Raw genomic sequence first — 12,471 nt, 5'->3', positions numbered from 1 at the left:
GTTTGACTCTAGGCTGTAAGTGTTCCAGGCTTTAGCAGGGCAATCAAGTCTACAACCCCACTCACTCAAGTGGGCAGAGGGGTGGGGCACGGCTTCTTGGTGAAGAAAGGTACCGGGTAAACAGACTCTGGTCCAAGAGCAACAGAAACACTTCATGAATCTAACCATCGAAGGCTCACTTTTCTCACATTGCTTCTTGCTTTCTGCCTTCAGCTGCACTTGGCAGGCACAAAGTGGAAGGGAGGAAAGGAGGCTAAGAAATGCCAGCCACGGTTCAAGTTTGACATCGTGGCCCATCAGCGTGGAAGCTCTGGGCATGGGACCAGCCCCAACTTCCGTAGAAGCCTCGGGTCTTGGGGGAGCTCCCTGTGTCCCATCATGGGACACCCGTTCACAATCAGAACATGTCAACCAACCTGTGAGGGGCTTGGCTTGAGTCCTCCTTGTTTCCTCTCTGGTGGTTGGTTGCTTGTTTTTTGTAGTGCCTTGCTGTTCCTTTTTTCTTGAGGCTCACAAATGACTAAACAAACCTAAACATCCAGGAGAAGTAAATCTAGAGAAACTAACTGGGTGAATGGTTTCCTGGGGGGCGTAGCTGCAGAGGTTTGTGGGAAATGGGGAGCTAATAACGAGGAGTCCAGGAAGGCAGGCAATGTCCTAAAAGAGGATTGTGGTGATGACGGCACATCTCTGCTCGGTGTGACTGAACTACTGCATTGTCTGATGTGAGTTACCTGCCAATAAACCTATCTCAAGGCGAACCAAAGCCAGTGCTGTCCAGTTGCTTCGACTCCCAGTGACCCTGCAGGACAGAGTATGGCAGAGTTTCTGGGGCTGCCAATCATTAAGGAAGGAAACCAGGCTCATCTTTCTCTCTTGAAGTGGCGAGTGGGTTCCAACTGTCCACCTGTGCCACCAGGACTGGCACTCCAGATGGCATGACCCACGATCTTCTCGTGGCAGCATCCTGGATACAAAGCCCTTATTGCTTATCCCAGGATGCTTCTGCACCTGGTGCTTGCATCCCTCCAAGTCAGCGGTTCTCCCAGCGGATCGCGACTCCTTTGGGGGTTGAATGACCCTTCCACAGGGCTCACCTGATTCATAATAGTAGCAAAATGACAGTGCTGAAGTAGCAACAAAAATAACGTTATGGTTCGGGGGGGGGGGGGGCACCACCACATGAGGAACTGTCTTAAAGGGTCGCCGCATCAGGCAGGTTGAGAACCACTAAGTAGTGGGGGAGGACCACCCACACCATCCCACACGCTGAACCAGACACGTGCACTCATTTCCTGGAGGATGCACAGGCAGTGTCCCCGCCCCACAATGGGAGGGAGGCGCAGTGCCTTCCAGGTTCACATCTTAGGATAAGAAAGCGCCCCACGTCATGAAAGAAATGAGGAGGACGTCTTGGTTTGACACCAACTCATAGCATTTATTGACATTTCCTTTGAAAAGGCTAGGAAAGCGGTATAAACTGTAAACATGGAAATCAAGCACTCGCCTCAATTATCTCCAAAACTCTACAGCACATTAGGAAAGGGAGTGCAGCTAACCAAAGGGGAGAGACGTAACCCACAGGTAGGAGGGAGGACTGACTGCTAAGTCATATGCCCCAAACTGAACCTAAGTGCGTGTCTGAGACCAGCCAACCATGATTGTCAAGTTCAAGTTGCAGGACGGATGCCACTCTGCGCACCATTTCCTGCAGTCACACTCATCAACCAAGGATGAGAGCTGAGGAGGAGTCAGAAGCCCAGGGACCTGGACCCCAGAAAGACTAGGGTCGCGTCCAAGGGCAGGGTCTGCAGAGCAGCCTCCCCTGCGGGAGTCACCCCTGACCAGTCCACGGCCCCCAGATGGTGAGCAGAGAGCAATGGTTGAGAGAGCATCTATTTCCTTTCGTGAAACAAGTTCTCTGATGCAGGGAGCGAATGAGCAAGTGGAGGGTGGGCAACCCAAGCACCTTGCCCTCTTTTCTCAGAACCACAGGAGGGGGACTGTCCCTGTGCTGTTCCGAGCTTGTACACTTTGGGAATTTGAGATGTGGCGGGCATGAGGGAAGGCGATTTGGTCTGCTCCCCAGCCACCCACGAAGGGTCCCTGTAAGGAGGGGCCCTGCAACTCCAGAATCACTTGACGCTTCTCTTTGCCCCTCAGTGATGAGCCCCCGCAGAGAACACGAGAACCCTGCAAACTTACACACCCCGCGGGAAACAAACACCTCATCAGATGAAGACATTTGTGCCACAACCTTTCTCACGGGTGCGTACCTCGGTTTCACATTTCCAGAAGCACATACTACCCTGCTCTATAAACCAGGGCTGCAGGCTGTTGTCAAGTGTCCTGTTACTTACACACACACACAGACAGAAGCGTGGGATTGGGATTCGTACCGTGAAGTTTAGGGTTTCAAGTCTTTAAATACAGGGATGAGGAACAGTTTAAACATCAAAAATCACCCCCAGGAATGTTAGCATTAGTCTGAAATGTGCCCACCTCCTATTGAGTTTCACGAATTCCTGACACCAGTGTCTCATAGCAACGCCTCCCCAGAGGCCAGGCTATCCGTTAGCATCTGGGATGAAAGGGCTGTCCTAGGAAAGGCGCTTTTCTTCGGGCTGTCTGACTTGGGTACAGAGCATTGTTGTCCCCACTCCACAGGGGACAGCTGTTAACAACTGGCTCTGGGGCTTGACTTTGGAGACCTGTTCTGGAGGTAGATGTGAGATGGTGGAATCACTGCTTGGACTAACGTCAGTGCAGTAATGAAGGCCAGAGGCCTCCTGACCCCTGCCTGGAACAATCACCGATTTGCATTCCAGCCAAGTCATTTGGGCCGAGCCCAAGACTGGTCCAAAAGCGATTTTAAGAGAAGTGGATGTAATGATTAACTTCCAAATGACTGCAAATGCAAACCCCGGTGCAGGGCTCAGGACGCCCCAGGACATCACTAAGCAAGCACACAGCCTGGACCCACCCAGGAAACAAAAGCTTGGGCTTTTTCTGCCCAAAGCCTTTGAGCTGTACCTGTGCTTAAATCACAGGCCTCATGGCCTGAAGGCTCTGGGTGGCAAGAACCCACACCTCACCACTGCCACCCAAACCCACACACACTGAAATTAGACACACTCTGGAGAAAAAACAAAAACAAAAACGTGGAGGTGACTGTAGAGATGCAGAATGTGTTTACTTACAACTCACTATGGTCCACAGAGCTGGACAAGGCCCACAGCTGAACTGACCATAGGCATGCTTGTCATCGACTTCCAGACTCGACACTTGGTCCTTCATCAGTCAGAGCAGCTTGTCCCTTCCCTCCTCAGCTTGGACCTCTTCCTCACTGAACCTTCTTTCACAGCCATGTGTCTGCCCGGGGCCCCCCACCCCCACCCCAGAAATCCCAGGCAGTGTGGTTTGGGACTCTGTACCCAGATTTTGGCAGATCAGAAGCATGTCCACTTAGTGACAGCATCACCCAGTCCCTTAATCATCCTGGGTCTGTTCCCTGCCCCAACACCTACTCCACCCAGTGTTCCCACCACTGCTTAGGCAGCTCCCATCTTCAACCAAGTAGCTTCTGAGGTTGACCTACCCCCAGCTTCCCACCACTTCCCAATGTGCAATTTCCATTACTTTCTCTCACCAAGAACCCTGCACACTTGTGTCTGTTCGATAAATGCTACTGATGTTTATGTCTCTACTTCCCTTCCTCGGCCACCTTTTTTTAAATACCCAGCTGTGCTATCTACTTAGATCCTACACTCTGCTCTTCGAAGGCCAGATCTGGGCCTGCTGATTGGTTTGCTTTCAGAAACAGCAGATGATCAGCTGCAGGCCAATGCCGAGAAAAGGACACTTTACAGATAATAATGGGGACGGAAATGACTTCAAAGCCATATGGGCAGGGGAGAGGGAGTCACAGTGGGGTTTGTGGCCTGTAGGTTGCTCTCCTCTTCACTGGTAGATTGCCACTCATCAGATCATCTGCCCCCGGGCATCAGCACAGATAATGCGGTTCACCGAGCTTTCTGCTCTTCCAGCGTCTCTTCCACACACACTCACCCCTGTGGTACTGTGAGGCAGGCAGGTAGGTCCTTAGCCAGCTGATTGGAGAATGCAGCTCAAACCTAACATGCCGAACATCCTTCTCCAAAACATCAACTCCAACACTTTGCTCATTCGTGTTACCACAAGAACTTGTAAGGTGGGAGAATGCGTTACAGACAATGTGGGCTCCGGGGCCACCCAAGATCAACACCCAGTCCTTTTTTTCAGCATGCCACATCGCTAGTTTCTGGAGCCCACTTTGGTCTGGTGCTGTTCACCATGCTGGCTGGGCCCAAGTTGGAGCAGGTAGAACAGCTGCAGCAGATGTTCAGAGGAAGCCAGCTGTGTCTGAGGGGCAGCAGGATGGTGCTGTTGGCGAGCTGGTGGACCTGCTCCCACCAAACCACCCACTACCGGGGCTTTATCCCTGGGGTCTTTGGTCTCAACAGTATCTCCTCAGGTATGTCTGTTCAGGTTCTCAAAGAACAAAGGCACAAGTGAAATGCCTTCTCATTCGTTGGGAAGGCATCAGCTGCCATTGCTCTTAGACGTCGAAGAGAGGTCGCTCCTGCCTCACAGAGCAGGCTGTCATGCACTCCCTGTGCATGGGGTGCTGAGCAGAGCCAGATGGAGAAGGGGTTGCACTGGTCCCACTGGCTGTGCCAGGATCTGGATTCACTACAAGACGTTCATGAGGCAATGCCACTTGGGTGTCTGGAATTCTTGATAGCATGTTCAGGGATCCTGGTGTCTGCAACAGGCAGAGAGAATCCCCCACTTTGAGGAAGCTCTGGTGTTCAACCAAGGGCAAGAGGTCAGAAGTCCAGCCCACATGGGCCTTTCCACCACCCTCTTTGGGGGACCGCTGAGGAGGACCTGAAAAAGTATCATTCTTCAGTGGCCAGCACTCCTGCCTTTTAGGGACACAGAGATGACAAATGGATATGTTTTCACTCCCAGGGACCCGCTCCCTGGACTGGGAGACCATAACCGCAAAGAGCAGGCTTCATGGAGAAAGGGCTCTGGTGTGACTCTGGCACCCAGTGGTCCCACTTGGGAAACCCAGTTTTATCTGTGCCAAGGTTTTGTGCAACTTGACACAGACACACGTCCTGATGAATCTCAGCCTGGGGCTATCTCTAAATTCAAAGTGTGGTTTTAATTCATACAGTGCAGGACTGGCTGTGGAAATCTGGTAACTAACACGGCTACTCTTCTGGGTTAAAACTGAGCGCTTTACACAGACCTGGCTATGGGTGGTCTCTTTTCCACATCTCTCAATTCAAGGCTGACCTTGACACACACACCCTCCCTCTGCCCCACCGACAGAACTGAGCCCAGGGCCACGGACAAATCTCTGGGGACCTGGAGAAGGGTGACAAGTGTGGGGGCTCTTTGTAATTTTGTTCACCCTAGACTGTTCACTCCAGCCTCATCCATGAGCAACTCCTCAGCAACATATAGGGATCGCCGTTAGGCCCTGTGAAAGCCACACTCTGCAGTGCCAGCCTTGACGTGAGATGCGCCGAGAGGAGGTGCTATCTGTCCAGGCCCAGTTCCTACACAGAAGATACAGTGAAGAACAGAAACCTAAACTTCAGTTTGTATTTTGAATAACCAAATAAATAGTCAGTTACCCCCCACCCCAAAAAACTACCCAACCACACCTGGCATTTTGTTTCTGTTTTCCAGAACCTCCCACAGAAAAAGCCAACGCTCTGTTGTGAGGATGTGGGGATGATGGACAGAAGGTAGGGCGGATGGGGCCCAGAGAGCAGTAGCACCAGAAGAAAGAGGAGGAAGGACAGTGGCTTCATGTGGGGTCTCAGGCTCGCACAACCTATCGTTTTGGTTTCTCAATAGTAGCTTTTTAAAAAAGGCCAACAGTCTTAGGATTCTTCCTGTCGTGAATGTGACTATTAAAATAAGCTCCTATGGAGGAGTCGAGGGAGATCAAGCTGTTTATAAAACGTCTTTGATTCTCTTCTCAGAACACTGAGCAGCAGATCAACACACACTGCCTGAGTCCCTTCCTCCGGCGGACGCTCCACTCCCTCGGCCGACACCGTGGACATGGAGACCACGCACTTGGTCGCCGTGCCAGCTCCACCGCCACTCGTTGTCTGGGAAGGGCCTGCTAGCGGTGGGCTAAGCGTGCGCTCGTTTCCACGGAGCCCAAATGACCCCCCACGTGCCGACCTCGTCACTGAAGTGCCGCAAGCTGACACACAGCCCACGGCGTCCCCTGAAATGCGCGCTCTCCCCAGCGAATGCCCCGCAGGGACTCCCCTCTCAGTCGTGCTTCCACGGGAAGCGGATACGCGGCGTGGGCGCTCAGCCGTGGAAGTTGTGCACGGCTGTCTGCTTCTGCGAGAGCCGCAGCAGCTCCTCGCGGATGGCTCTGATGAGGGACGTGGAGGAGTGGCCGGGCTGCAGGTCCTCGGTGGAGCTGGCGGCGTAAGGCAGCCCGGAGCCCTGCAGGGCCCGGTGGGGCAGGTTCCCGGGCGGGGCGGAGGGCTCCCTGCCCGCAGTCCTTGGCACCTGAAACAGCGGCGGAGAAGAATGTTCTTGGTGTCCAAGCACGTGCGTCTGAAAGACACGGCGGACGTGACCGCGCTTCTGTCTTAGGAGAAGGCAGGAACATCCAGCTAAAGGAGTCCGCCGCCTCTCTCAACAGCTCGGCTCTCCCTGGGGCTCCCTGAGATGGGTGAGCTTCTTGGGGGTGGGGTGGGGCTTGTTCATGAGCATTAAACAAGCAGGAACCCTGGTGGCACAGTGGTTAAGTGCTTGGATGCTAAGCAAAAAGGTCAGCGGTTCTCTGAGGGGCATAGATGAGGCAGTATGCTTTGTAGTGCAGAGTCTGGACAATCCTATGGGCCATTCCCTCGGTCCTCTAGGGTTATGAGGGGTTGGTATGGGGGGCAACAATGGCTGGGCCGGCCTTGCCTGTGTGTGTGTGCGCGCCTCAGAACTGTGATCTACAGACTTGTCAGCCTGTGGTTCTGCGAAGTCAACCACCAGGCTGTTTCAGATACGATTCTGATGGGTTTGAACCGCCAACCTTGGAGCAAGCCATCGAGCACTCAACCTTGTCCAATGCCCACAGACAAGAAGGGCTTCAGAAAATGTGTGGAAAAGTGAAACTAAAAGATAATGGGATTTCCCCTGGAACTTTCTGAAGCCTGCTTGCAGTTGGGTAAAGACATGGATGAAAGAGTGAGCAGCTGTGTAGGGGGGGTGATTTCCAGTCTTGGTACAACTGGCAAACCCCTGTCTGCTATGGGGAGGGGGGTTGGGGCTGGGGCTCCCAGTCCTGTGGGAGAACAGGAAAGGGCTCTGAGCTGGGAGGAAGGGAGGCTGGGAAAGAGGGCATGTGGGAGCTGGATGAGGTGAGCGGTCCTGACTCAGAGCCCTCAGAAAGGCCAGACCTGCCAGGATGCAGCATCAGGCCCCTCCCACGCCAGATGGGACTGGAAGGGATCTGTTACCAGCCCAGGGGATGGGAAACAGGGACAAAGCACGCTCTTTTCCTCGTGGAGGGTTTGAAGAGGGACTATACTCACGGCCTCTCTCCGCCCTGTCTCATCCTCTCCATATGCCGTCCAGCCTGGCCCTCCATACTGGCCACTCCGGCCTGGCGGGACCTCCCCAGGTGGGGCACCAATCCTGCTGGCGAGCCCCACCTGCGTGAGCTGCTGGATCTGGGAGCCTGGAGGGGGACAATGCAGAGCCGCGTGGTCAGCCACACCACTCGGGTGGCCACTTCAGTCTGACCCTAAGTGCCACGGGCACCCTTCAAGCATGGCCCCCATTCTAACTGATCTGTTGGCCAATCAATTCCGACGTGGGTCTGAGTCCTGACCTATGGGGAGCGGATCACCAGGTCCATCTCTGGGGCTTGGAACTGACAACCTTTTGATTAGCAGCCAAGCTTTTTACTCAACTCATGCTAGAGTGGATCTGACTCATAGCAACCCTGCAGGGCAGGGAAGAACTGTCCCTGTGCGTGTTTGAGCCTGGAAGTCTTTATAGAAGCAGACAGTCTCATCGTTCTCCCGAGGAGCTGCTAGTGGTTTTGAACTACTGACACTGTAGTTAGCAGCCCAGCTCCTTACTACAGCACTCACTCACTACCATCAAGTTGATGGGACTCTTAGCGACCCTACAGGACAGAACAGAACTGGCCCTGTAGGTTTCCGAGATTGCCCTTCTGTGAAGGAGTAGAAAGCTCTTTCTCCCATGGACCTCCAGGTAATTTTGAACCAACAACCTTTCAGTTCAAAGCCCAACTCGTAATCACTGTGCCACCAGGGCTCCCTCACTATACCATTTGGGCTCCTGAGAATGCTAGCAGGGTCACTGAGCTCCTTATGTGGGGACTGGCGCTCCCAACATCTACACTGGGGATGGGGAACCTTTTTACTTACCAAGAGCCATTTGGAAACGTGTAACATCATTTGTGGGTCACATAAAATCATCACTCACCCATGCTTGAGATACTGCACACAGGGGTTTGTGTGTGTGTGTGTGTGTGTGTGTGTGTGTGTGTGTGTGTGTGACTACTGCTTCAATAAATGTCCTTAATGCTTGATTTTCCACCATTATTCTGGGTTTCTCTGGACGGGGAGGAGACGAGGTTCCGAGATGTGTCTCACAAAATCAAAGGCTCATAAACCAGGCAGCCACCCTGCTTTCCAGAAGTGTAATGATTTACACCCACAAGAACCAGCGGACTCTGAACCCATCGCCGTCGACTCCCCTCCGACCTACAGCGGCCCTCTAGGACAGAGTGGGACTGTCCCCATGGGTTTCTGAGGCTGCTTCATCTTTCTCCCGTGAAGCGTCTTGGGGATTCCAACCACTGACCTTTCAGCCAGCAGCCTGAAGCTTAGCCTACCAGCGTTCCTGCGTAACAGCACTGGCAGCTAATCCATCCTGGGGTCTCACCATTACATTCTCCAGTCAAGAGTTACACTGGTTACCCAGCAGTAAAAATGGTCTTATGGTAATAATGCCGGGGGCGGGGGAAACAGGCGGGGCATGGCCTGAGGGCCACATAAGGCCTATGGAATCATCAATATCAGTTAACATAACAACCTTCACCAAAGAGAGTCGTTCCAGCTGACAAATTACTATGTCATATTCACTCCCCTCGAGTAGAAGCCCACTCACCGCGACCCTGCAGGACAGAGCGGGACTTCCCGGTGTGAGTTTCCGTTTACGGAAGTGGAAAGCCCATTTTCTCCGGAGGAGCGGCTGGTAGCTTCGCCACCAGGGCTCCAGCGATCACCTTGGGAGTGAGTTCATTAAATGTTGGACCAGCATGGTCCAAGAATGAGGTTGTACAATTGACATGGTTCTTGGCAGTTAAGAAGGTTCCCTGTGCTTGCCCAAGACCTCCACCACAACCCTGCTCAGAAGGAACAATCGACTCAGGAGCATGAGGAAGGGGCAAGGGCAGACAAGTGGGAGACTTGACCCTGAGGGGTACAGTAGGGGGCGTGTCCTTGAGGTTCAAAGGGGAGGCTGGGTAAAACACAACAGTGGCACCCACCTGAAGTGACAACACAAACCCCCATTCCCCTCTCGCCTGGGTCAGCCCCTGCAAGAGCCGCTATTGGAAGCCGGCAGAGGACCTTTACAGACACTCGTCTGGAGGCCTCTGGTGGGCTGATAAGGAGCCCTGGTGGTGTCGTGGCTACGCAAGGTCAGTCAGTGGTTCCACACCACTAACTGATCCACGGGAGAAAGATGTGGCTTTCCACTCCCGTGAAGAATGAGTCTCGGAAACCCCCATGGGCAGTTCTGCCCTGTCCTCTAGGTTCGCTGTGAGTTGGAATCTAGGGAGCTTGGCTTTTTTATGGGTTGAATAGTGGGTCACCCTGCCCTCCCCCTAAGTTCACATTCACATGTCACCTTAGAAGTGACATACTAAGGAACAGTGTCACTGCAGATGCGGTCGGCTGAGGAGAGCGCCTTCTGGAGGAGGGTGGCCCCAAAATCCAAGGACCAGTGTCTCATAAGAAGATGTGCTCAGGGGAAAAGGCTGCGTGAAGGTGGCGGTGGACGCGAAACCATGGGCGACTGGCCATCAGCCCCATGGCTGGCTCTGCCCCTGGCGCTGTGGGGGGCGAGCTGTGGCTGGCTCCAGATTGGACCCTTCTGGTCTCCATGCTGCTCCGCTCCTCCGCCACCCAGTGAGCGGCACTTGGACACGGCTGCCCGAGACCAAAAGGGTGCCTCCTCAAGACACAGCCCTCAAAGGGCCTGGGAGCAGGCAGAGGCACACCTGTGCTACAGACCTTGAAGTCGCAGCACTCCATAGGTGTGGCACTTTTCTCTCTCTCTCGCTCTCAACACCTAGGGGTTTCTTGTGCTGAGCTGAGCCCCCCCACCCCCACCCCCCCACCATTTTCCCACCAGCATGGGCTCACTTCGAGTTTGCCCATCCCATTTTAGTCATTCTCCTGATAGTTCACTGGTCCATACTCAGGAGAGAACCAAACCAAACTCACTACCACTGCATCCACGCCAACTCACCCCGGCCCTGTAGGGCAGGGTAAACGGGCCCCTGTGGGTTTGTGAGAAACTGGAACTTCTCTGGTCTCCCTAGGGCTGGCTGCTGGCTTTGAACTGCCAGCCTTGCAGTTAGCAGTCCAATGAGTAACCACTCTGCCACCAGGGCTCCTTCCAGGAGTCTACAGAGTCGTGCCACTATGACTTTGTTAGGCCAGGATATCACAACAACGCATGTGACTCCTTTTTCCAGACAGTGGCTTTACACTGAATCCAAGAGACCTTCAAGGCTCACACCTGTCACTGTGCCATGAAGTTGCCTTGGGGGCCTCAGCCATTACCGACCTCATATCTCCATCCTAACCTCCACAGTCACTGGGGTGCCTGCACCCTCCTCCCTCAGACTGTAGACAAGACCACCATGCCCCAGTCCACATACCTGCAGTGCCCCCGACTGGCCGGGGCCGGGCCACCGAGGCTGCCTCCTCTGAGTAGATCCCTCGAGCGGTGAAGGGCGCCTCAGCCTGGGGCTGTGAGGACTCCGGGGGCCCCAGATCCGAGGAGGGCAGCAAACCAGGGCCAAAGCTTGGCCTGCGGACAGAGCATACCCATGTCAGCACAACCCTGGACCTACCTTGGGGTTCAACAGGTTCTCAGCAACCCACAGAGGGGCGCTAACGAGAGGGGAACTAACGTGGGGCTGCCCTGCCTCAATTTCCCTCTTCTTCAGGATGCATGGATTACGTCTGGTCAACATGAGATCCTAGCAGTCAAGGAGCAACACTGCCCAGAGCTCTGTGGGATGGCAGGATATGTGGTTCCAGTAAAGAGAAAGAGCTGCTTTCATTTACAGACTGAGCAGAGGCATGGGTGATGTCTCTGCGATCGCCATTGGATTGGTTTCGGCTCACAGCAACCTGATGGATGGCAGGAGGAAACACTGACCGCCTGCCCCTGCGTGATCCCCGATGCTGGCATGTTTGAGCCCACCCTTGAAGCTCCGTGTCAATAGTCCACCTCCTTCTCACAGGAGAAAGTATGCTTCAGCCCCCAGCGGCCGGCCCATCTTCTGAGGGTCTTCCTCTGTGTCTCGTACTGTCTACTTGACTACTTTGCAATATGTCTTTCTCTAGATCACCCTAATGGCACAATGCTTAAGTATGTGGCTGCCAGCTGAAAGGTCAGTGGTTCAAACCTGCTGGATGCCTTGGAAACCCCATGGACCGGTTCTACTCCACCCTCACGGGGTCACGACGAGTCAAAATCGACTAGACAGCAACAGAGCATCTTAGTGGTATTATCAGAATCGTTCTGACAGCACTCCCTCCCTCCCTCAATCTCACTGCCACCCCGTCGATGACAGCCCAACATGTAACTCACTACGCCCACCAGGGCTCCTTCTGACCACCAGACCCCGAAAAGGGTCTCAGGGAGCCTTCGGGGATCTGGGTACTCTGCTGTTAAGAGAAGCCCTTTTAAATGAATAAAATTTTTTTAAAAGACAAAGACTAGAGCCTATCACGGCTCTATGTCCGAGAAAGTGACCCAGTAACTGAATGATTCGATCAGTTTGACGAGAACATAGCTGGGTTTGCGATAGCACCAAACTGATTTGACCAACCGCCACCCCCTTTTCAGGAAAACCAGACTCTACACCACCACCCTCACCCCACCTGCCCCCCACACACCCCATGATGAAAAGCATTTGTACTGTATCCCATCATCCAGCATAAAGTGTAGGCATCTGCTCTTATAGGTCTCCCTTGGATCGCTCCAGTGCCTCCCTCCAGCAGGGAGAGCTATCTTGGACTTTAGGAAACACTGGTCTATCATGTCATTTTCTCTCTCTTGTGTCTATATTTTGATGTCTCTTTGTAAATTAAATACAGCTTTAAAAAAAAA

The 12,471-nt window shown here is 53.6% G+C and overlaps 1 protein-coding gene across 1 annotated transcript in view; it reads right to left on the bottom strand.

Moving 5' to 3' along the window:
• Positions 1–5,644: 5,644 nt before the first annotated feature.
• The window catches only part of KIAA1549 (KIAA1549 ortholog), a 66,084-nt gene continuing 59,257 nt past the window's right edge, over positions 5,645–12,471 (bottom strand). Inside the window, exons 16-18 of the mRNA XM_030885270.2 lie at positions 11,009–11,160; positions 7,617–7,762; positions 5,645–6,594 (exon numbers count right to left, since the gene is read on the bottom strand). Of these exons, the coding sequence (XP_030741130.2) occupies positions 6,388–6,594; positions 7,617–7,762; positions 11,009–11,160 (505 nt within the window). The 3' untranslated portion in view covers positions 5,645–6,387. The remainder of the gene's footprint in view (positions 6,595–7,616; positions 7,763–11,008; positions 11,161–12,471) is intronic.

This window comes from Echinops telfairi, unplaced genomic scaffold (genome assembly GCF_000313985.2).
Source record: "Echinops telfairi isolate 266 unplaced genomic scaffold, ASM31398v2 ScPeMD7_23;HRSCAF=83, whole genome shotgun sequence".
In the NCBI taxonomy this organism is placed as follows: Eukaryota; Metazoa; Chordata; class Mammalia; order Afrosoricida; family Tenrecidae; genus Echinops; species Echinops telfairi.
This window is presented reverse-complemented; position numbering and strand designations above follow the sequence as displayed.